The sequence below is a fragment of the Sturnus vulgaris genome, chromosome 17 (genome assembly GCF_052056855.1).
Source record: "Sturnus vulgaris isolate bStuVul1 chromosome 17, bStuVul1.hap1, whole genome shotgun sequence".
Taxonomy (NCBI): domain Eukaryota; kingdom Metazoa; phylum Chordata; class Aves; order Passeriformes; family Sturnidae; genus Sturnus; species Sturnus vulgaris.
This window is the reverse complement of record NC_142259.1, coordinates 12,434,722-12,459,974: the sequence shown is the minus strand read 5'-3', so window position 1 is coordinate 12,459,974 and position 25,253 is coordinate 12,434,722. Positions and strand designations below refer to the sequence as shown.

General features: G+C 48.2%; 1 protein-coding gene across 5 annotated transcripts; it reads left to right on the top strand.

Moving 5' to 3' along the window:
* Nucleotides 1–531: 531 nt before the first annotated feature.
* Nucleotides 532–24,213, top strand: ADNP (activity dependent neuroprotector homeobox). Of its 5 annotated transcripts, none has more exons than XM_088175106.1 (7): nt 532–630; nt 9,930–10,082; nt 11,358–11,403; nt 12,412–12,718; nt 16,893–17,005; nt 18,023–18,115; nt 19,896–24,213. In XM_088175106.1, exons 3-7 carry the CDS (start codon nt 11,365–11,367, stop codon nt 23,022–23,024), a joined length of 3,681 nt encoding a protein of 1,226 aa, XP_088031232.1. In that variant the 5' UTR covers nt 532–630; nt 9,930–10,082; nt 11,358–11,364; the 3' UTR covers nt 23,025–24,213. The 5 variants fall into 5 exon arrangements, with proteins under 5 accessions (XP_088031232.1, XP_088031230.1, XP_088031231.1 ...); XM_088175104.1 differs by lacking the exon at nt 532–630 and adding an exon at nt 4,073–5,056; XM_088175105.1 differs by lacking the exon at nt 532–630 and adding an exon at nt 4,073–5,056 and having other exon boundaries at nt 9,927–10,082.
* Nucleotides 24,214–25,253: the final 1,040 nt, after the last annotated feature.

The window sequence follows — 25,253 nt, the reverse complement described above, 5'->3', positions numbered from 1 at the left end:
GGATGTAGTCCCGGCCGGGGGCGCGGCGGAGGGATCCCCGCGCCGGACCCAGCCGCAGGGCGCGGCGCCTCCTAGCGGGGCCGGGGTAGATCCCGCCGCCGCCGCCGCCATGGCCGCGGCCGTGCCGGTGCGCCCCGCGGGGGCCCCCCCGCGGCGGGGCCGTGTCAGCGCCCGGTGCCGCGGGCGCGGCGGGGCCGGGACCGCCGGGACCCCCGGGGCTCCCCCGCCCCCCCGGGGCGCGGCCCCCTCCCCTCCCGCCGGACAATGAGTCCCGTATGCTAATGAGGGTCTGGCGTCACTTCCGCTCTTTCTCGGCCGCCATCTTGGCCCGGGCAGGCTCTGGGCAGCGGGACCCGGCTGTATTGTCTGAGGGGCCCGGGCGCTGCCCCCGCCCGCGCCCCCGCCCCGGGCACCCGGCCCAGTGACCGCCGCCCCCGCCCCCGGGGCCGCTCCGCACCGCCCGCCCCGCACACTGCACCCCCACCCCCGTCATTTCCCCCTTTGTCTCCCCCGCGCCGCCGGCGGCTCCGCTCCGCCCGCCCGCCCCGGGACCGGGCGGCGCCGGGGAGGGTCCGGCGCCCCCCCCCCTCCCGCCCCAGCCCGCCCTCGCAGCGAGGAGAGCCCGGTCAGGTAGGTGCGAGCGCGGGTCCGCGGTGCGACCCGGGCGGGGACAGCGCCCGACCGCCCCCTCCCTCCCCCGGGCATCCCGCGCCGTGCCCGCCGCCCTGCCCGCCGCACCGGGCGTGCGGAGCTGGCAGCGGCCCCTCCCCGCCCGCACACATGTTGAGGAGCCCCGGCGGCTGCGGGGAACGCGGCGCTGCTCCCTCCCCGCCGCCGGCCCCGGCCGCCTCCCTTCCCGAAACGGACGTGTCCCGGCAGCCCGAGGGAGCGGGACCTCGAGCCGCCGGCCGGCTACGGCATCTCCGTGTGCAGCTGCACCGGGCCCCGCCGGCGGAGTTGGAGCTGGAGCGGCGCTGGGGATGCGATGAATGGGAGCAACCGAGGGGTCCCTGCCCGCGGGAAAAGGCGGGATCCGCCGCTGCCATCCCGAGCCGCGGCTGCGGGATGGAGCGCCGTTACCTCACCCATCCCTGCCCCGGGCTACAGTTACCGACACCCGTTCCTCAGACAAAGGCGGGGGACACCGAACCCGGAGCCTCGCAGCCACACCGGACAGACACCCCCGTGCCACGCACCCCCTTCCCCCGGCAGCTGCGGCCCGGGCGGGGGTTCCAAAGCAAGCAGCAGTGCGTGCTCGGTGCTGGGGTGTCCGGGCACCCCCGGTACCTCCCGGCAGCGGCCGCGGGTGTGACACCCCCGGCCCCCCCGAAATGCACCGCAGCCCGGCCGGGGCGCTGTGCGGCGGCAGCCGGCAGGGGGCGCCCTGCGCGCCGGGCACCGCTGCGGCGGGAGCGGGGGGGGGGCACCGGGGGCTCGGACCGGGACCGGGACTGGGACCAGGACCCGGGCACCGCTCAGAACGGGGTACGCGGGTCCGGGGGCTGACCCAGCTCTGGGCACGTGGCTGCAGCCCCCGGTGTGGGGCGAGCCTCGAGGGGCTTTGTCTGGGACCGCAGGGCAGAGCCCCCGCTAGCCGCTGTTTGCTGTTTGTTGGGTGTATTTAAGCTGTTTGGTAGGTGTCAAAGAGGTTTGCATTCCTTATAGAGAAAATCCCCTTTTTCTTAAGTTGTGGCTTTCTCCTAGCTATGTTTCCATTTATTTTTGCTGCTATTTTCTATTTCTGTTTGGAGGTGTGAGGGAACGGAGGCAGAGGATTCCCACCTGTCAGGGTAGAATGGATAGAATGGACCGACCCTAGCTGGCTGCTGTGCAGCTCAGCCCTGGGTGCCCCAGCACTGCTCCCTCCTGCAGGGTCTCCTACTCGGGAAAACTTTCACTTCAGGACTCTGCAAACTCATAATCACAAGTTGTCATCCGTCTAGGTGAGAGAGATGGATCAGTCTGCTTAAGAAACAGAAAAGCCTTTTTTTTCTGCTTCTAATAACAAACCAAACCAAAGCTTCGTTCCTTTGCAGATGTGCAGTTGCAGATGTTGGGCAGTAATTTGATATCAGTAGATGGACATCTACCATGATTTGTGCTGAAATCTTAGAAGAGACAACAGAAGAGAAACACCCTGTTGTTAAGAGAATTGCACCAGATACTGATGGGCTGTAACATAATGGTTACCTTTCCTGAAGATGATTACAGCAAATACTTCCAACTTAATTGTAAATAGAGGTGTCCTTTTTGGCACACAACAAATAACTTGTTCTCCAAAAGTGATACTAAACTAAATGTTTCTGCACTCTTTTTGGTGGTTAGCTGCCCTTAGCTCAACTTAGTGTTGTTTCTTAGTTAGCATTCAAGAGTGACTTTTTGGTATCCAGTAGACAGGAGATGCTCCCAGGGGACATCTCTGAGATCATCGAAAACTGATATAGTTTTAGTGGCCCATTACTAAATAGAAATTTTTTAAATTGAAGTGCTGGTTCATCAGACAGGTTTGTAGAAGGCATCTTTTAGGGTAGCACTGTTTATGCTTCAGGGATATTGTCATGAGGAGCCTGTAATTCACTCCTGTTCGGCTGTTGGATGTGCAGGGGGTGAGGAAGGTGAAAGGTGACTCCTTTGCCTGTAGGTGAGACAGACAGGTGTCACAGCTGGGAATGAAAAGGCTGCACAGGAGAGGAACTTCCTGCCTGCTTTGGAAAGTTCATGCCCTGCAGTGTTAAGCATCAGCTGCACAAACACAGCGCCCAGGAACGGGTGTGTGCTGCTCAGGCTGACAGGAGGAACCTGATGGGTTTTCTGTGTGTGTAGGGCAGAAGTTGCCCGTGGCCACAAGTGCTCCCTGGCATTGCCACAGCGTGTGAGTTCACTGTGAACTCTCATTTATTGGTGCTGCAGGGAAATGCAGGACACGTGTTCTGGGGCAGGTGAGTTGTGCTGCTCACACGCTGCATGGTGAATAATGGGTGATTATTCCAGCTCAGCTTTACCACTCTGTAATAACATCAACACTGAAAGTAAACATTGACGTTTACAGTAGGATTCCTGGAACACGGAAGCATATCAGAATCTTATCAGTAGTCACAAGTCATACAGTCCAAATGTATATTTTATAGCTTGTTATTAAGATGGCAGCTGATTTGATGGATGCAAAGAAAGAAATTGAAACAAGTGATTTTGTGGCAGCAAGGTGCTCTTGGGTTCTTGTTTCTTTTGAGGTGGCTGCAGTTAAGATTTAGCAGCTCAATAGGAAATGCATTGGGGTGGTTTTTGTGGGGTTTTGTTTTTAGAAAGGGGAAGTTATCTTTGCTCCACTATTTGAGATGTTTAAGGGAGACAAAATTCCGTTGGGAATGAACAAAGCAGTATCAGATCTGAGGAGGACCAGTAGGAGAAGTGCCAGGAGAGACAGGGAGCACCTCTGGGGCAGCAGCTGCTCCCTGTGTTTCACAGGTGCCATTGGAGCTGCTCTACCTGCATGGGCAAGATTGAGGAATTTTTAGAAGTCATAAGTTCAGCTGAGTTTGTATATTAATAATGCTACATTTAGTGGGATTATTTTCTTTAAGATGCATGCAACATGCTTGTTTAAAAAGGCAACAGCAGACTATGCTGGCCTATATCTAAACAAACATCACACGATTTTTTTTTTTGTATATTGACTCAAGAACTGCTCTGTGTCTATATTTTTATATATATATAGGGTATGGTTCCTTTAAACATAATTGTAACAGCATAATTTTTAATGTGGACATAGTTCTGCTCATATAAATAAATCTGTAGCTAGAGGTGTTTCTTCATAGTGTAAGAGATGGAGATGGCTCTGAGTCTCTTTGCATTGGGAGAACAAGAACCCATGTTGATGTTAATTTAGTTTTATTAAAAGTAAATCCCATACTTTCAGTATATGTGGGAGGTTTATTTGCCTCACCTGACACATTAGGGAAGAATGCCCTTGCTTTCCTAGGCAGGATGGCCAAATTGGCTGTTCCTTTTGAGCTTTCAGGAGGAACTTAAGTCTGGTTTAAAAATCAGACGGGTGTTCCAGATTTGAATTAAAGCTTCTTGGAAAGGGTGTAACTCCTGTTTATCTACCTGAGGGCCGTGTCCCTCCAGGCAAGAACTGCATTGTTCAGAGCTTCACTGCAGCTCTGGTGTCAAAAGGCAAACTGGAGCTTGTATTTAGTGTCTCTGATTTCTCTGTAGTGCTCTTGAATGTGAATGAGAACTGATGGTTTGGAGTAAGACTGGAGTAAATGCCATTTTTTTCTGCAGTGAGTCACTGTCAGTAACCGACATTTATGTCTTTACTGTTGTTTGTTTTATTTTGTTTTTTCAAGGTGGCATTAGAGATTATTTAGATGAAAACTAACAGTGGCTGTTGATTCCAAGGCCTGTGTAGTTGACCCTCTGGACACATCACACCTGCAGATGTATGCAGATCACATGGCAAAAATCTTTCATTTAATATTTACTTCTCAAGTAATATCTAAAACAATTTACAAGAAACAAAAATAAAGCAACTGTGTGAGCAGCTGTTCCCTGAGGGAGCACTCCAACTCCTCCAGTGCTGCAGGTGGAGGAAAGGGCTCCTCTCAAGCCTGCCTTCACTGTTGGCTGTTTCTTCCCTGCCCCAGCTCCTCTCCAAGGTCTCAGCCAATGCTTTCTTTCACCCTGTTCTCTCTCTGTGTGCACTGATTTCTGATGGGACTCTGGATCTCACAGTTTGTGCTCGTGCTGCAGCTGGGCCAAGGAAGCTGTTGGTGATGCAGCTTCATAGCAGCAATAGTCAGGGGACAAAATGGCTCTGGAGATGTAAGTGGGCAAGAGAGCGGTCTTAAAATGTTTTTTATCACCTAAATAGTCAAAATCAAGTTTGTGATCTTCTTTTCTGTTTTGTTTCCCCATTGCTGCTATGAAGCCCTTTGCCTGTTGGAGGTTCCTGAGGCAGATGGAAGACAGCAGTAGCTGAGGTGGACTAACGCTGGAATGTAGGCAGGGATTGGAGCCCTTGGGAGCTGTGCTTAGACAGGAAGGGAGAGAGGTAAGAAATGTGCAGTGTAAGACTCATCTGAAGCTCGTGTTTACAGCCTTTCCCCGTGGTGTAATGGCAGCGTTTGTGCCTCGCGTGTGTGAAGTGTAAGGCAAGGGAAAACAAGCAGCACCAGCCTCCTTCAGTGCCTATTTTTACCCTTGGAAAACTCAGATGCAGCCAGTTGGCGAGATCCCTCCAGTGTGTGATGGATCTGCTGTCTGAGACAGCGTGGATTGGCAGGCTTTGGATGAGCTGGGGAAAGTATTCGTGTGCTCTTTTGTGTGCTGGTTTGTGCTGCCCCTCACACACAGCCGTGCCTGGGGCTGCTGAGGGTGCAGCAGGGCTGCTCTGGGTGTGAATACCTGAGTGTGTGTGAGTGTGTGTGCTGTGTGTGTTTATCTGTGTGTCTGTGGTCTGTGTGAGTATATCTCTGTTGTGTCTGTGTGTGTATGAGTGTTTGTCTGTGTGTGTTTATCTGTGTGTGTCAGGGTGTCTGTGTTCTGTGTGTCTGTGTCAGGGTGTGTGTGTGTGTCAGGGTGTCTGTGTTCTGTGCTCTGTGTGTGTCAGGGTGTTTCTGTGTGTCAGGGTGTCTGTGGTGTCTGTGTTCTGTGTGTATCAGGGTGTCTCTGTGTTCTGTGTGTCTGTGTCAGTGTGTGTTTGTGTGTGGGAGCTGCCAGGGCAGGGCTGGAGCTGTTTCCTGCTGCCCCTGGGCTTGGCCGGGTCCCAGCAGCGCTGTTTGGGTGAGGGAAGGAGCTGCTCTGCCCCAAACCACTCCTCTGGCTGCATCGGGGCTCTGCTCTGGCTGGTGACACAGTGCTGATGTCAGGAAACATGACACAGAGGGCAGGGAACCGTTCTCACTTGCAATCTCCCAGTCAGGATAATCCAATCATAAATTACGTGTATATTGATTATTTGCTTTGTTCTTGCACATTTTACAGCGACTATTGTGCTGCTTTGTTTAATTAGACAAATGTTTTTGTGAGCTTTGGATTGAAAATTTTAAGATGATTCTTGATTTGATTTAAATGGTAACTGCTCATTCATTAATCACGCGTCTATTTCCAAAATTATTTTTTAAATTCTGGAAGTGTTCATGCTTAGCTACAATCTAGATGAGGATTATTTTGGAATTGTAGAGCATATTCATGCAGCCTTTTTTCCTGATCACTGAAGTGTAGATATCATGGTGTAAGCAAATAATATCCTTTGTGCTTCAATGATCTCCAGTCTGGATTTCAAATTTCTGCAAGATGTGCAGCCTTTATTGCATTTCACACCAAAATCTTTTAGAAATAGCCCTGAACAAGCCTGGCTCTCACAATGAGGATGTGTATTGAATATTGATTTAACTGCCCATGTTGTGTGCATATAAACATTTATCTGTGGAGGTCTTGAACAGTCACAAAAGATTTTCTCTAAGATGGCAGGAGGAGTGCAAGCCTAATTCTGGAGCTGCGAGTGCCTCTAATTCAGGATTTCCTGTGCCCTAGAGAATGGACACGATTTCAAAGTGCTTTTCAGAATGCAGTAGAGGTTGCCAGAGTTGATGTGGCCTTTATCACGTGTGTTGAAAAGATCCCTCAGAAAACATTCCACTACAGCTCCCAGCATTCTTTAGCATACCTCAGCTTACATCATCAAAATCAGAAATCCCACCAGGAGTTCCCAGCACAGCCTAGGGAAGCAGATTGTTCATCAGAACAGAAATGAGGAGTTGTGGTTCCCAGAGCAATCAAAATGTGACCATTGTGTGTTTCACGTGGGGACACAGAGATGCCCCAGTGCCCAGGACTCCTCCTGCTGAAGTGAAGTTGATGAGGAAACAGTTAATTCCTGCTCAGATTTGCAGTGAGTGTCCACACCCACCAGATGGAGCTTCGGGCTCCAGTGGAAAATTCCAGAAATTGAGTAAGAATGAGAAAGAAGTGTGTGAATGACTTAGGAGATGCCTGTCTGCTGGCCTGCAGAAGGTGGGTTTTAGCCTTAAATAAAGAATGAATGGAGGCTGAGGCATATCAGCCCTACTGATTCCTTTCACTCCAGCTGCCTTCCATAGTTCTTCCTCAGATGGGAAGTTGGGACTTCTTAATGCAAGAGTCAAGCTGAGGCTAGGCAGCAAACCCAAACAAAAAGGTATAAACCAGAATTTCATACACCTTTGCTGAAAATTGCCTGTAACCACTGAAACAAGATGTTAAAAGTTTTTAGTCTCAGAATTTCCTCCCAAGGATAAGGTGTTTTGTTTGTTTTTTTTTAGTACCACATTTTAGATGGACTTCTCTCCTGAGGCCATGTTTGTGTAGGACGTCCTGAGAAGTGGTGTGAAATGGTCCTTTTGTTTTGACACACGACTTGAAACTGGTTTTGGAAGTTGCTGATCTAATCTCTGAAGTGGTTTTTAATATTTTTAAATCCTTGGCTTTTTGACAAAGAGGCTGTTAACAAATTGCCTTTTTGCCTGTGAGGGAGAGCTGGAGTGTGTCCTGTGCACAACATGGCTCAGGTCTTAGAGTGCTTTGTCCAGGTAGCAGCTTCTAGCTGGGGATTTCTGTCAGCTTGATAATCTCAGTTTGGAAGCTGAGGTTTTTAGAGGGTGTAATTTAGGGTTTGTGTTGATTCCCCTTTCAGGTGCCCAGTCCTGTTTTGGGTACAGACCCAAGCAGGAGGGTTGGGGCTGGCTCTGCACCCCAAATCCCTGCTGGGGCTAAGCTGTGAGCAGCTGAAGGACCACCCTGCCCCTGGGCTGGAGCTCCCTGCTGCAGGTGGCTCAGGGGCAGGCTGAGGAGGTGCTCTCCAATGGAAATGTCACTGTTACAAAACAGGCTCCCTCCAGGATTAGAGGGATTGCAAAAGGAGCCCTCAGTTGTCTGGCATTTCAGATGTGCTGCTGAACTGCAAATCTCATTACCTTCACAGGAGTGTGGGTGCACAGCCCTCACAAAACTAGGCCAGAAATGCTTAAATAAGGAGGAAAGGGAAGAGTCCAAGGGAAGAAAGTGAAAATGTTCAATGTCAGCCAGTGAGAGGTATGTTGGAATAGACTTTTCAATCACTGCAGGGAGGAGACAGTTAATTACAACTCTTACTTTCAAGGAAGCTCTTAGTAGTTTCTGTTCTCCCAAATTCTCTGTTCTCTCTGATACTTCTACTCCTTGTCCACTTGCTCACTCTTCCCTGAGATAACCCTTGTGCTTCCTGGCTGTCACTGTTCCTAGCTCAGCTATCCTGGAATTGCCAGGTCCCAGAGTCCCAGGGACAGGCCATCACTGTCCTCATGTAAATATAGAATATTCTACACCATCACACCACAGACCAAAATTTAACCTGCATACACAGAGAGGCAGCTTTTCTTGTTGCTGTGGGAACCACAGGTTCATTTTCTTGCATATTTTCCCTGTATTTAAGAGATTTCACTCAGTGTTGCACTACCAGCCATTTCTGCAGATGTTTCATGGCTGGCTTTCAGAGCCTGCTATGAAAGGGAGTTCACTGGGCAAATTGTTAAAAGTTACCTTGTTTCAAAAGCAGAGTAGGGAAATAAAAAGCACAGTATCAAGTCTTGTTTCATCTTGCTCAGGAGCACAGAGCTGCTGCCAGCTCTGAGGTATGGTTCTGTGTTGGGCTGTTAGGTATAAACCAGTAACTTCTTCACCTTGAAATACTGGCAAAATACTGGCTAAAATCAAAGGAAATTGGATGACATAAAGTAAGAAGCATGCCAGATGCTTGGGGATCCTTGTGAGCAGCACAGCCCAGGGAAATGATCTTCAGTGTTTGGGAGACCCAGCATGGGCTGAAGTACTTCCCTGAGCTCAGCATCATCAGCCTGATGCAGTAATTGCCACTGATGTGCTCTCGAGGCTGATGGCTCCTCACCCACAAGTGTGTTTGCTGCAGGGAGGGCTCCCTGGGAGAGAGTTCATGTGGACTTGCTATACACACGGGGATACAAAGTCTGCATTCTGGTCAGAAAATGATACAGTGTGAAACAAAATAACCCATCATCCATGGCTGGAGGTGTGGATGATGCTTTTGGTGAAGTACATGCAATATTCCGATATTCCGTTTTGCTGTCATGTGAAGTATTTTAAAAATGTTGTCTTTTTTAATTTCTCAAAGTGTGTAGTGTCTTGTGTTGGAAGTGTGCTTGGCAGAGAAAAGCATTCTGTCCTTCAGGCTGTTCTGTCTGAATAATCAAGAGATTAAAATCTAACAATTTATATTGCCTTATTCCCTGACAGAGTAATTATTAATGACTCAACAAGTTTTGCTTTTATAAACTTTAGATTTGGTAGTTTCAGATTTCATGGTTCTAATGTTAGGTGCTGTGTTTCCAGTCTGTGCAAGACTGACTTTGTATCCGTGGGTGATGTCAGCTGGAGAGGGATCAGTCTTCCAACAAAGTGTGATCATTTACCTGCCATTCCCCCAAACTTCCCATCCCCTGCCAATTTTAATCGGAGTGTTTTCCAGAGGAATGTGTGTCCCCTGTCAGATGTTTCACTGTCCTGTAAGGTGGGGCCTGTTTGTGTGGGAACCTCCAGGGTGGTGCCAGTGTCCCTGAGGTGCCCAGGGCAGCTCAGGTGAGGTGCTGCCAGCTCAGGTGAGGTGCACATGGCGCTGCAGAGGGTGGATGGATGTGAGGAGGAGCATTCCCAGCCTCTGCACTGCTGAGTTTCAGAGCTGGTGCTGTGTGCTGAAATCAGCCCACAGCGATCCTGGGCAGTGTCCCCCAGCAGAATCCGAATGGGTTTTTGGAGCACAAAGCTGCTCAGCACAGCTGCCCTGCACAGGCACGGGCTGGGCTTTGAGCCTGTCGGTGTGACACTGCCCTTATGACAGCTCTTATCTCTTGTCTCTGCTCTGTTTTGTCCAGCAGGATATGAGCCTTCCTGTGTGCCCGGGCCGTGGGCTCCCCCGGGGGCTGTAACAGAGCCCTGAGGGGCGTTCTGCAAGGAGAATTGGCTGTGGAGGCTTGTGCTTGAAACTTGTCCAATGAGTGTGAGACGCCCAAGCACCATTCATTTTGGAGGTAAATGCCTCGTCAGAAGTACTGCAGACATGGGGAGGAGTAAAGATTGTCGTTTGGCAAAGTATGGGCAAAAAATAGTTGAAAATATAGTTTTGACTGTTCACTTCTGAGGTTTGGACATTTGGAACTTAAAGGAACACCAACTTGGACTCCAGAAAAATGGAGAGGTCGGGGGGCTTTGGGTTCAATCACTCTGCAGCTTCCCTGCAGATTAATGGGTTTGCTGGTTTAAAATTCTCCCTCTTCTGTCGGTTTAAAACCATCAGAGGTGAAAGTGAAAGCTGGTTTAGACAGCAGGAGAGGTGACTCTGGAATGTTAAACAAACTGGGGGAAACACTCTGACTTGGAATAGGGCAGTTCAGAGATCTGCAGTTTAAATTGGATGTCCCTTTAAGTTATTCCTTGGAATATGACATGGCTTATTTCAATCTCAAGTGAAATGTTTAATTTTGGAAATTCGGCTGAAATGTTCTTTATTAAGGTATTTTCTATCATTTGTCTATAAACTGATCAAAGTGGGCTGTATAAAGGGAGGGGAGGGAAGAATCCTGTGAAAAGATTAAACCATAGGAGGAAAAACCTCCAACAACGAAACAAACAAAAACAAATGAAAGAAAATACAGCAGTGACAGATTGAAATGTTGGTACTTGCCTTGGGTAGGGGAGGGAGAATCATTTGCATGATGTGTTTCATTGCAATTTACTTCATGTTATTGTTATTGAAATTGAACCAGGTTACTGATAGAATTGTAATGATAATGTACATTTACAAAGCTAATGAGTTAAGTTTGCTCTAGTAAACAGCAGTAATGTCCTGGCACCCAGCCCACAGAGAACTGAAACTATGGTACAGATTTGCAGTGTCTGGGTTGCACTGAGGATGCTGATCCTGGGCTCCCGTTGCTTTTTGATTTTAATGCCAACTGTTACTGAGAAATATTTAATACCCAAACCCAGGCTGTCTGGTAGAGAGCTACCCTTTTAATGAAGTAATTTTTAGCATAATCTGAATTTTATGTACTAATGTGTTACCACACTGCATGAATTTTTTTGATTATGGTGTTTGACTCTGCTGCAGCCCTTCCTTTTTAGCATTATTATGGATATTAAGGAATTTGGGGTTGAATTATTGGAATGAAAAGCATGGGATCATGATACAGACCTAACAAAGGCACTGGACCAGAGTAGAGGGTTTAAGTGTGTGGGGTGGGGTGTATTGTAGGGGAAAGGAACAGCTTTTAGAATAAGGGTTTGAAACATTGCTTTTTCTGTAGGAAAAAGATGGAGTATTGCATGCTGGGAACAAGTGCTTTCCATAAGGTAGCTAAATTTTAAAAGTACATTTGTTTCATTTTGTTTTAGGCTTTGCTCTTAAGTATTGTAATCTAGTAACTTTGTCCTTTCTGCAGTTTTCATTTTAAGTAGACCTCTGCAAATCTTTCTTCAAAACTTAACACAAACTCAACCAAAAAACTCAAACCTGGCCTACAATTGCAGTTTGCCATTTCTGAAACATTGCTCAGTGCTTGCAGAAAAAATATTTGAAGGTTATCAATGATGGTATAAATTCTTCCATGATTTCAAAATTGCAGGTACTAACACTGTTACATTTGAAAACATGAATGTGTTGGGTGACTACAGAGGAACTACCAAAAGTAAAAGCAATTTGTTCAATGTAGTCTCCATTGACACCTCTTTAGAAACAAAAAGCCTCAAGCCTCAAAACATCAACCCCAAGAAGCCCCACCCCTCAGGAATGCTCCAAATAAATAGTCTCATTTTTTTCCCCTTTGTTCCTGTGAATAGCAAGACATAACACACTTGGAGGAAGTCTGGGTAGATGAGTCAGGACTTATTTCATTAACTGCAGTTAAATGTTTTGGCCAGGTTTCCCCAGGAAACAAAGCTTACACAATTTTTCAGATTGTGCCTTGTCTCCTAATCCGTCCTCCCAGCCAAGAGAGCCATTTTCACCCAAATTGGGTGGAGATGGAGGTCTGGAAAGAAAAATGAACACCTTTTAAGTTGGATTAAATGTATTTGTCCAGGAAGAGAGGAGACAATTCGAAGATCCCCAAGTTCCCTTCACACCTCTGTCCACACACAGCCTGTTCCTCCTGGAGCAGCGATGCCAAGGGGCTGCCAGAGGCTCTGGGGGAGGAGGAGCTGCAGGGAGGGGACAGAAATGCCACTGACCCAGCTGGGGCCAGCCCAGGCTCAGGAGGGAAGAGGAGGAGCAGGGCATTGCCTTGACTGAGTGTGTGGAGCTCCAGAGGAGCTGTTGTGCCTGACTGAGTGCATTATCCCATGGATCCGATATTATTGCAGGTACAGCAGCAGCTCATGATGCCCCGTAAAGCTTTTCTTTCCCAGAAAGAAAAGCAGGCTCGTGCCAGGGAAAGGGATATGTTAAAAAAGAGGAGGAGGCGACAAGACTATCTCAAAAGAAGCGTGGAGCCGCAGAAAAATACAGAAACAATAAAATGGCACAGGGATGATGAGAAGAGGAGAGAAAATGAGCAAGTTAAGGACAAAGATATCAAGAAGCGGTGGAGACAGGATGAGAGAGAACGACGAAAGAATGTGGACGCTATGAATTGGCACAGGGAAGAGGAGAAGAGGGAAAATGAGCGAGGTAAGGACCAAGAAGGCCAAGAACCAGCAAAGAAAGGAGGAGAGGGGGAAAGAGCACGGATGGACCTTGTGAAGCAGCAGAGGATGATGAGGGGGAGAGGGGAAACAGAGGAAGAGCAGTTGTGTTTTATAAGCATGCACAGAAATAACAGCAAATAGTATCTGTTGGTTTAAAATTGATTAAAAATCTGCTTTAATGAACTAGAGTTCTTACACTGCTGATTATTTTAGTAAGACAAGATTGAGCTGAGTGTGTCTGAACTCACAGTCACGATGGGACAGAACAGGCTGGGTTTGCACCTTGCTGATACAAATGTCTGTTTTGCACACTTTTTCACACCTAATGCTTTGTTCAGCACTGTAGTTGGTAATTCGGCTTGTCACGTCACCAAAAAGCTCAGGTTTTCTCAGTCTTCATAATGGGAATAAGTGAGAATATCAGGAAGAGAAGGGTCAATCTCAGGTGCTTGTAAGAGAAGGTAAAACTGATGCTTTATTTCATTCTTTTTAATTATATTCCTAAGAGGGTTGTAATCACATCTGCACAGTTTTATTCTGAGGTCAGTTATTTAGCAAAAGTTGAATGGAAGTGTAAATTTCATTGAATGCTTTTAAGAAACATTCAGCTCAAGAGATAAAAAGAAGAAATGAGAAGACATTAAGAAGAACTTTTTCCCTATGAGGCCCTGACAGAGATATCCCAGAGCAGCTGTGGCTGTCCCATCCCTGGCAGTGCCCAAGGTCAGGTTGGACACTGGGGCTTGGAGCAGCCTGGGGCAGTGGGGAGGTGTCCCTGCCATGGCAGGGCTGGGAATGGATGAGACTCAATGTCCCTTCCCCTACCCAGGCCATCCCATGATGATCCTGTGAAGAAATGACTTTAGTGCAGGGGGGTAGCTGGAGTGAAGAGCCCTGGCCAACTCGTACAGGTCTGGGGTGTCTGAAAAAGATGAAAGGCCCTGGGCACTCGGGGGGTTGTTTCCAGCTTTTGGGGATCCCATCACTCGTTTTCACTTGTCATTTGCCAGTGCTGCTATCCCCAGACCAAGCAGAGTGCAGGTTCCTGCTCAGTCAGTGCTCAGGGTCCCCCACGTTCTGTGCCTGCTGCTCGTGGGAGGCTTCCCTGGCAGTGGGCAGGACATGGTGCCATTTCCAGTTCAGCATAAAGAGAATAAAACCTAGAGTAGGTTTGCTAGAAAACCAGAATGGTGCTGTCATGGTTCCTTTACACAGCAGCATCTTCCCCAAATGGTTTCTTTAGGTCTTTATTTCTGGTTGAAAACCATTGTTTTACTCTGCAGCCTGTGACAGTAGAAATCCATTGTGCTTGGTTGTTCTGTACCAAAGCTGAGACACCAACCAGGCACAGGGAGAGCCCTGAATAATGTCCAGGCATGAAGGGAACACAGTGGGGCACATCTGGAATATTGGCTGAAGGTTTCAGTGGAGAGAAAAAGGCTGTGTTGGTGTGAGGCCTGGTGCACCCTTCCCAGCGTCACAACAGCCTGGTTCCCTGTGGGTGCTGTGAAGCTGCACATGGGAAGATCCCTCATTTCCTGGGCTGGATCAGGAACAGCCCAGCACCTCTTACCTGGGGCATCAAAGGGGGGTCCTGACCAGGGCCAAAGTACATAGGATACACTGGAGAATAAAGATTTCAGTAACACTAAAATAGAAGCAGCTTTTGCAGTGTAGGGACAGGTGCAGGCTTTCTGTCCTTTATTCCCTGTGATGATTTGACTGCTGTGGGGTTTGATGTCTCTCCCTCTGTGTCTGAGGACACACCTTGTGTGGGGTCACAGTGCAGTGCTGGGGCTGAGATCAGAGGGAGGGCTCTGCACTGGCACAGGAGTGCAGTGAAGAAAGCATTCACTGCTGCAAATGTGAAATGAGAACTTTGAGTACAGTGCTTCTAAGTTAGCCATCTTCTGCTCTTCAGTAACTTGTCTGCTCTGCTTCCATTTGGCTCCTGAATTGTTCTAGGAGTCAATACCTGGCTGTGAAGACCTCTGTGCTGGGAACTGCACAGACAGAGCAAAGGAAGGTTCCAGATACTGCTCACAGTCCCTGTGCTTGCTTTGCCATTCCTTGTGCCTGGTGCAATCAGTTTGTGTGTACACACACACTGAACATGAGGGAGAGCTCAGGATCTGCCTTCTGAGGCACCTGGAGATCCTGCCTGGATATTTCTAGTCAGGGTGGTGTTGGAGTTGGTTTTAAGCAGTTGTTTCTTCATTCCACCCAGCACTTCAGTGTGGATTGATGTGGTCAGAGATGCTCCAGGTGACTTCCCTCAAACATCAGCTTTGGGTCAGATAAAGGATGCCTCATTTCCAGAGCAGCATTAATGCCTAGATAATTATTTGAGAGGCTGCTTAATCCCAACTGCTTTTATGTCCTCATCCAAGGAGGTGCTAGCAGAATGATGTTTACATTGCAGTTGGAGTTACTTGCTGTAAATAGAAATTGATGGAGATGCTAAAAGCTTTTGTTGTAGTCACAGCCTGTAATAATACCAGACTGTATCTGGCTCTCCACTCACTATGCTCAAATAGTTAGACATTGCCTAAATAAAATGAACTGTATTTGCCTAAGGAGGAGGAGGAGTTTTGTTACAATTGGGTGAGTTGGATTCACCTGTCCAGCAGAACTTGCCAAGTAAGGTTGATGTTAAAAGCTGACATTTGAAAGTTCAGGTTTCAGGTGTGAAGATCTAACTCTATCCTCTGTTATGATGGGTGGTGGTAGGAAGATCCAGGGAATTTCATTTCATGTCTTTAAAATTTGACTGAGGCAGGCAAGGGGCAGAGACAAGAAGCTGCTGCAGATAGATCAGAGATGTTTTCAGGCAGTTGTAAATAATTGGCTTTCTTTGAGTTTCTGTGTGTCATGGTGCCTGTGGCATGTTCAGCTGTATTAGACACAGGAGTTAAGAGAAGGCATTTGGTGCCTTTGCTGAAGAAGTCCAGTGGCATTTTGAAATCAGCTGTTTGATATCAGGCAGTATTTTGAGACTTGTGGCTGACTCGGGTACAAGTGATCAGTGCCTAGAGACAAGCTCTGCACTGACTCTGGCTGTGTCACAAGACCAGAAACTCTTTTCTTTGCAAGCACAGGGCTTCATTCTCAAAGTGGGGACTTGGGTTTCAAGGAAAGCAGCCCAGCTTGCCAGGAGCTTTAGCATGCCCTGTGTTCATGCACTGCTCTTTCTGCAGTTCATATTAATCACATTAATAACATTGCTGATGATCTCCTTGGATTTGAAATTGACTTGAAAATATTAATTCAAATCCTGACCATACTTGATTGAGCTGCTTCACTGAATTTTTTTCTGAAAAATGGGATCATGCAGTAACTGGAGGTGTTTCTGAAGCACTGAAATCACTCTTCATGTCTTTAAAAGGGACCTGGCTTGCTCTAGGTTGTATTAAACATTGTTTTTCAGTACAGATGAGGATGGATAGAGCATAGGAAAAGAACAGTTCATGAGTTGGATTCCCTTCAGCTGGGCAGCCCCAGCCAGGCCCAGTGGAGCTGTGGGCACTGCTGGGAGGGAGGCTGACACATCCCAGGGACACAGAGAGGTTTTAGCCATCTCTTGTACTTTTCCCAGTGGTTTCTCTCTTTGGATGGATCTGATCAAGCTTTCAGGTCCTCTCTTCCTAGGAGAATGTTTGCTAAACAGCTGCAGCCAGTTAAAGCTCTGAGTACAGCAAAGGGAGGAAACAGCATTAATTCCTTACCCTACCTACAGCAGAATACAAGGATCTTTATCACTGAAATCTCTTGCAAGACTGACACAAACCTTGAGGCTCAGCTTGCCAGTTCTCAGATCAGTCAGTTAGGATACATTGCACAGGAGAGAATTGAGTTCTGAAGTACTTCAGTGTAGGGATTGGTAAAGACAGACACTAAAGAAATGGAAGTTATTTCCAGAGGCAGCCCATTGCTCCTGCAGTAGCTGTTCCATCACTTTGTTGTCTTTGTGGAAGTGCCCTCTGCAGCCTCATGGGCAGCCTCAGCAGGGAAAGAGCCAGAGAATGTAACAGGGTGTATGGGAATGGTATCAGTTCTGGGGGGGAATGAGGAGACAATTAATGATAATTAAAAGTGTAGCACTATCAGACAAAACACATTTGACTTAAACCTTTTCTCTTACTCTTCTTTTCCAATAGAAACTATGTTCCAACTTCCTGTCAACAACCTTGGCAGTTTAAGAAAGGCCCGGAAAACTGTGAAAAAAATACTTAGTGACATTGGTTTGGAATACTGTAAAGAACATATAGAAGTAAGTATGGCACCTCCAAGGGGCAGAGCTAAAATGCTGCAGAGTGAGGGGGACAGGGAGATATTTGTGTATGCCATGATTTATTTTTAGACCTGTTTAGGTGCCACAGAAACATGAGGTACAATGTACCTGTACACACTTTTAGAAACATTAATGGCTACTGAAATCCAGTAATGCTGGAAGAACCAGGGATGGTGTGGGATGTTGGGGCAGAAATGGGGCTGAGGTTTTCAGGAAGTGTTTGTGCTGCAGCAGGTCCTGAAGTCACAGAATCACCTCTGCCTGGGTCAGTTCCTTTGTGCTGCTCTTCTGGACAAACTCCACTGCTGAGGCTCTGCCTGTTCTTTCAGTGTCTCTTTAAAGAGCATTTAAGTGAGATGTGCAAGAAAGAAATGCCAATCCTTCCTGCTTGCAGAATTTGTGGAGCAAGTCTCATGTTTAAGGGGAGGATTCTGAACTGGGAAATGTAACTTGCAGTATTCATTTCAGTGGAAGTGTTATTTTTGAGTCCTTACATGTTGCTGCTTTCATGCCAAAGGTGAAATGCCAAAGAAATGCTTCATAAGATAATTTTTTTAATAAGAATCAGGTGGACATCACACATATCCAACTTTAAAAGCTTCCTGTGTGAAATTAATTAAAAGCCAAACAAAACCAATCAAACCAAATAAATACCATACCACCACCCCCAGAAAAAGCAGCCAAAAAACCCCAAACCTATACATCAATTTGAGAACACTTTTCTCCAGGATTGCTTTTGGAATGAGATGAGTTTGTAACTACAGTGTTGGGTTGGTGAGGAGGGTGAATGCTGAAGATGTTGTGCAAGTGTTCTGTGATATGTGAGAATATTCAGAGCTCTCCCAGGAGGTGCCCCCCCAAACTCCCCCACTGTGTGATGGTCTCTGCCTTGGCCAGCAGCCCCTGGGAGGGTGCAGGGGTGCTCAGGGATTGCTTAAGGGAGCCCTTGGGCCTTGGTTCTGACTCTGTCCTCTCTTCCCATCTTCCCTTCTCCAGGATTTTAAGCAGTTTGAACCTAATGACTTTTATTTGAAAAACACTACATGGGAGGATGTGGGACTGTGGGACCCATCGCTTACAAAAAACCAGGTTGGTAAGAGTTTCAGTGGGCACTGAGGCTGGACATGGGTCGTGCTGAAGGGCATTTCCCAGACATGCCAAGAGCTTTTCCTGCACTTTCCCTCACAGATTTTCAGGTATTGGCAGCTCAAGGGCCAGCAAAAAGCTGTGTGCTTTTTTCTTAGTTTTGTGAAGTTGCTCCTGGTGTGTATCTCAGGAGATGGATCTTTGCTCAAGTCAAACAGCTGCACCTTAGGAGTCCATTCCCACCTGTTCCCAAGCCTGGCACAACTTTACCAGCCCTCTGGCCAAAGGATCAACAACTTTATACAATTAGCAATGAGGTTTTTACCTTTCAATAAATGTTTTATTCCTGGTTTCCACCCTTTGCAAAGCTGTTTCACTGGACACTCTCTGCTGCTCAGGGCAGGGTCACTGTCAGTGCAGCCCTGGGTCCCACATCTGCTTTGGGCATTTCCAGTCCTGCACAGCAGCTCAGTGGCACTGGAAGTCCTGCCTTGTGATGTTTCTGAGCCAGTAATAAAGGAATTTTGAGTTGAGCCAGCAGTGGAGGAGGAGATGATGCTCTTGGTTCAGGCAAGTGGTGTGGGCTGCAGCAGTGACAGGTCAGAAACCTCTCTGCAAAGGAATCCCTGTGTGAGCACCTCAGAGCTCAGGTACTGCTCTCAGAGGAAACTGGGGTCCATCCTGTGATGGATTCCTCCTGTTCATCTCTTAGAACTACCTTTCATAAAAGATACTGATGTCCCTTTTTCTAGGTAACCCAGAATAAAAACTATAATATAAAGGGAGACAGCTCTTGGTTGGTTGGTTGGTTTGTTGGGGCCTGTCTCCAGCAGATGTGTGAGGCTTCAGCAGGTGTCCAGAGGAGAAATTCCAGCTTGGTTCTGCAGAGGGAGAGTGCAGCTCCCTCCCCTGTGACCTGTGTGTAGCTCGGTGCACAGGACTTGGTCTGACATTCAGGAGGAATCTCTGTAACTCTGAATTCCCTGTGTTACCCCTCCTGAAGTGCCAGGCTGCTTGTGGCTGTTCCTAAGGCCTGTGGCACTTCAGACTGTTACAGCAGTTGACAAGAGCTGCATTGGCAGCGTGTTAAATAGGACAAAAGCTGCAGGCAAACTGCAAGGGTGGAATTCCCAAATTCCTTTCTGTTCCTCATTTGAGATTGATTTAAAAATCAGGTTTGTGCTTTGATCACAAAGAAGAGGCTTGGTGGCTTTATGGGCTTAGATAGCCTGTGTCTTGGTAAGCTTAAATCCTTTTGTTCACCAAAAAAAAGTTTGGGCTTCCATCTTTGCTATTAAAGTGTGTAATGGATAAAGGCACTGAAATAGCTCAAGTTCTAGATCCATATTACATCTATCAAGTTTGGCAGATTCAGGTGGGCAGTATCTCATCTGAATGCAGTCTCATTTCCTCAAACAGCCCTGCTTGGCTTTCCCCCAGAAGGGAGCTTACAGGGACCTGTTCTTGCAGCTCAGCTGCAGGGAGGAGGCTTTTTGTGACTGACAGGGAAAGACACTTCTGACTCAGCCTCACCTGCCCAGGTCATGATCAAACCCTTGAGAGACCCCTTGGCACTCATCACATCGTGTGTGTGTTCATGTGATCAGCTTTTTAGGGCCTGATCTGCAGGCCAGAAGTGGGAGAGGAGCAAATCGAAGGTTTGAGGCAGTTGCAGGGGGGCTCGTGAGTGTTGTTTAGAAAGGTTGTGTAGAGAATATCATGGGTGTTACTTTGCTGAGAAGTGCTGTTGAGTATTTAGTCTGTGCTCTGTTCTCTGTTCAAGGACTATCGGACAAAGCCCTTTTGCTGCAGTGCATGTCCCTTCTCCTCGAAGTTCTTTTCAGCCTACAAAAGCCACTTCCGGAATGTTCACAGCGAAGACTTTGAGAACAGGATCCTGCTCAACTGCCCCTACTGTACCTTCAACGCGGACAAAAAGACTTTGGAAACGCACATTAAAATATTCCATGCTCCCAATGCCAATACACCGAGTGGAGGCATCAGCACTTTCAAAGATAAAAACAAACACGAGAGCCTTAAACCCAAGCAGGCTGACAGTGTGGAACAAGCTGTTTATTACTGTAAGAAGTGCACTTACCGTGACCCGCTCTACGAAATCGTTCGAAAGCACATTTACAGGGAACATTTTCAGCACGTTGCTGCTCCTTACGTAGCCAAGGGAGGCGAAAAGTCCCTCAATGGTGCAGTTCCATTGGGCTCCAGTGCCCGAGAGGAGGGGGGTATCCACTGCAAACGATGCCTTTTCATGCCGAAATCCTACGAAGCTTTAGTGCAGCACGTGATCGAAGACCACGAGCGGATCGGATACCAGGTCACGGCAATGATAGGTCACACCAACGTGGTGGTGCCGAGGTCTAAACCCTTGATGCTAATAGCTCCCAAACCCCAGGATAAAAAGGCCATGGGACTCCCTCAGAGGATGGGTGCCCTCTCCGCTGGCAGCGTTCGCTCGCTCTCGTCACAGCAGATGATGAACAGACTCACTATACCAAAGCCCACGTTAAATTCTGCAGGAGTCAATATGATGTCAAACGTTCACCTACAGCAGAACAATTACGGGGTTAAATCAGTCCCCCCCAGTTACGTTGGTCAGCCAGGGGGGAGGCTCAGCCTCAGTGGCAATGCACCTGTTTCTCTTTCCCAACAATCACAAAGCATGAAACAGTTTTCAGCGAGTGGCAATGGAAGGCCTTACACTCTGGGAGGGGAGCAGAGGTCCCAGGCCTCAGCCAGGTACTCGCTGCAGTCTGCCAACTCCTCCTCGCTGTCGTCGGCGCAGCTCAAACAGACGTCGATGTCGCAGTCCCAGGCAGCATCCAGAGCTCTGGGTCAGTCTGGCTCCAAATCCCCCATGGCTGCTACAGGGCCTTCCGCTGTCAACACCTCGTCCACGCAGAAGTGGAAAATCTGTACAATCTGCAACGAGCTGTTCCCCGAAAACGTGTACAGTGTCCACTTTGAGAAGGAGCACAAGGCCGAGAAGGTGCCTGCAGTGGCAAACTACATCATGAAAATCCACAACTTCACGAGCAAATGTCTCTACTGTAACCGCTACCTGCCCACGGACACGCTGCTCAACCACATGCTGATCCACGGGCTGTCCTGCCCCTACTGCCGCTCCACCTTCAATGATGTGGAGAAGATGGCCGCCCACATGCGCATGGTGCACGTGGACGAGGAGATGGGACCTAAAACCGACTCCACACTGACCTTTGATCTGACATTGCAGCAGGGCAGCCACACCAACATCCACCTCCTCGTCACCACCTACAACCTGCGGGATGCTCCTGCCGAGTCCGTCGCTTACCACGCTCAGAACACCCCCCCGGTCCCGCCCAAACCGCAGCCCAAAGTCCAGGACAAATCCGACGTACCCGTCAAAAGTTCTCCACAAGCAGCAGTGCCCTACAAAAAAGACGTGGGGAAAACTCTGTGTCCTCTGTGCTTTTCAATCCTAAAAGGCCCCATCTCCGACGCGCTGGCACATCACCTGCGGGAGAGGCACCAGGTGATTCAGACGGTTCACCCCGTGGAGAAGAAGCTGACCTACAAGTGCATCCACTGCCTGGGCGTGTACACCAGCAACATGACGGCCTCCACCATAACGCTGCACCTGGTGCACTGCAGGGGCGTGGGCAAGACCCAGAACGGGCAGGACAAAGGGACATCGTCCCGGCTGGGCCAGTCCCCGGCGGCCGCGCCGGTGAAACGCGCCTACGAGCACATGGAATTCCCCATGATGAAGAAGAGGAAGATGGATGATGATGACTCCCCCTCTGCCTTTGAGGAGAAGCCTGAAGAGCCTGTAGTTCTAGCACTGGACCCCAAGGGTCACGAAGATGATTCGTACGAAGCCAGGAAAACGTTTCTTACAAAATATTTCAATAAGCAGCCCTACCCTACTCGGAGAGAAATTGAAAAGCTGGCGGCCAGTTTGTGGCTCTGGAAATCTGATATCGCATCTCACTTCAGCAACAAAAGGAAGAAATGTGTTAGGGATTGTGAGAAATACAAACCCGGGGTGCTGCTGGGCTTCAACATGAAAGAGCTGAACAAAGTCAAACACGAGATGGATTTTGATGCTGAATGGCTGTTTGAAAACCACGACGAGAAGAATTCCAGAGTCAATGTCAGTAAGACTGTTGATAAAAAAATCAACTTGGAAAAAGACAATGACAGTTCCTCAGACAGCTACGAAAACCTCGAGGAGGAATACAACGAGAGCCGCAGTCCCTTCGGCCAGCGCGTCTCTGACGTGGGTGGGAAAGCCTCGTCCAACAGCTCCATGCAGAAGCCCCAGGACAGCATAGCCAAGGAAATCATGGAGGAAAACATGTTACAGGCTCCAGAGAAGGCTGAGCAAAAACCAGAGGAAAGCTCTAAATATGAAGAGATGATTGCTGCTGAAGAGCCAACAAAACTGGTAGGTGATGTTTCAGATAGTGAAGGTGATCAGGATGACCAGGATGATGCAGTGGAGTGGAAAGACGGGGCTTCCCAGTCTGAGAGCGGGCCTGGCTCCCAGCAGGTGTCAGATTTTGAAGATAATGCATTGGAGGTAAAGCCAGAAGTGTGGACAGATGAATCTTCCCAAAGCGAAGATGCTGGGAGCAGTAAACCCACTGTGGAGGCCAAGGGGGGTGGATCTGAGAGTGATGAAGAACAGTCAAAGTGGAAGAATCGTTCCTATGGAAAAGTAGAAGGGTTTTGGTCCAAGGACCAGTCGCAATGGAAAAACACCTCCGAGCTGGAGGAGAGCCTGGCCAGCGAGCAGATGGAGTGGCAGAGCAGCACAATGGACAGCGAGGACGGCGACGGCTTCGGGGCTGTGGGGGCTGAGCCCATGCACGGCAGCCTGCCCGGGGTGGAGCTCAGCAGCCAGCAGGCGTGAGCCAGGGTGGCTCTGCCCCGAGGGTGGCACTGCCCCGGGGGTGGCTCTGCCCTGTGGGTGGCTCTGCCCCGGAGGTGGCACTTACCCCGAAGGTGGCTCTGCCCCAAGGGTGGCACTGCTCTGAGGGTGGCACTTACACCGAAGGTGGCTCTGCCCCAAGGGTGGCACTACCCCGAGGGTGGCTCTGCCCCTGAGGTGGCTCTGCTCTTTGGGTGACACTACCCCGTGGGTGGCTCTGCCCCATGGGTGGCACTACCCCGAGGGTGGCACTACCCCGGAGGTGGCACTGCCCTGGCACTGCTCCCCTGCTGCCCAGGGTCACATCCAGACCTGCAGGCCGAGGGCTGGCAGCTGCTGCTGGGATGAGCACAGTAACTTAATGTGAAAATGGAAGCGCTGGTGACTCCAGAATGCACAGAGAGAAAAGCAGAGCGTTGTTTTATCTGCGTTTTCAGCCCTCCTCTCACCTTGTCCATGTTGAGTTGTGTCTTTCCACGAGGCCCCTCTCCGGCAGTGCCCTGTATAGCAGACTCTGGGGACATGGAGTTTTCATGTATCATTCTGAATAGTTGAAATGTATATTTGTACAGTCTTTTAGACCTATTCAAGTGAAGCTTATGGAACTGTTCTTGTGTACCCATCATAGATCTGTTTCTCTTTTTTAGTGTTGCCCTGCTGTGTAATAAATGCTGTATCTAGTTTCCCTAGCAAAGCTTGAGACTGCTCTAGTATCAATTTTGACAGACTTAGTTTTTGCACATAACCTTGTACAATCTCCAACCAGAGGCCAGCAACATAAAAATATATCTGGGCTCTGTTGTATTATAGAATTTTCTTGTTCTGAATATCCTTGACATGACAACTGATGAAAAACATATTTCAGAGCCATTTTCTGAAATCTTTTAAGCTAAAAAAGAAAAATCACATGCAAGAAACAAGTTTGCAGCTACTAATTTTGACACCTTTTAGATCTGTATAAAAGTGTATTGTGTTGAAGCAGCACACAGACAAAGTGCTGGGTTTGGATATTTAGTTTTATCTTTAGTTAACACCAACAAGGTGTTGTATTCATTTATACCATCTAATATATGACACACTGTTGTAGTATGTATAATTTTGTGATCTTTATTTCCCTTTGTATTCTTCATTTAAGCATCTAAATAAATTGCTGTATTGTGCTTAATGTAAATATTTGCTTTATTACATACAAGTGTTCCATTCCTGGTTGGTAAATCCCACCTCACTATATTCATTCCTTCTTTTTTGCCTCTGTTTTTCCAGGTGCTCCCCAGCCCTGCTGGGGCCTCTCTGTTTAGTACTTACTCAATACTTATCTCCTTCAAGGTTATTGAGAACCTACAGAGTAACTTGGGCTGAGATGTGTTCCTGTTCTGTAGAACACAGTTATAAATAGGATTGTACTGGTTTGCTTGTTCTGCATCCTTGGGACAGGAGCTGTGTGAATTCTTCCATGAATAGAGATTTGCTTCCACCTGGAAAATCCTTCCCTGGGAGCAGGAGGGCAGAGCTTTGGAACACTGACCCTTCCCACAGGGAGGAGCACGAGCCTGGGCCAGCCTGGAAGGTAAAGTAACTGAAAAACTGGAACTGAGTTTATTCAAAGCTGGTTTGGCCAGGCCAGGCCTGCAGTGTGGCTCCTGAGCAGGGGATTCACTGAGGGGACTCTGCTGTGATGAGAAAAAACCTCCTCAAGTGCAGTGGGGAAGTGCAGCAGCCTTTACCTGTTTAGCAATGACACAAACAATGTGGTATCCTTTTAGCAATGTGCATCACATTTGTCTCAGTACCTGGCAAGGTAATCTGAGTATCAGCAAACTCTACAGTTAAAAATCAGATTTCAGTGTTCTGAACTCCTGGGTGTAGTCAGTGAAGAGTAAGACTGAAATACGAACTCTTTAGGAGTGTTTCATTTGCCAGAAAATTCCAGGAAATACCATTTTATACAGTGATTAAATTAAAGGTTTTGCACATAACAATTCTCTTACCAGGATATCAAGGATGGAGAGTGGTTATTTTAAGTCTTGGCATAAACTTTCTAGTATTTCAAACTAGTTACTCTTCAAATCTGGCTTTGAGGCCAGTCACGGGTTCCTCTCCAGATTTGAGGCTAACCACAATTTTGAGGAAGTCAGAAAGGGGAAGAAAATAGCTCAGTAAAACTGGAGGAACCTTAACCCAATGTGTGTAATTTAGGATATTGTTCTGTGA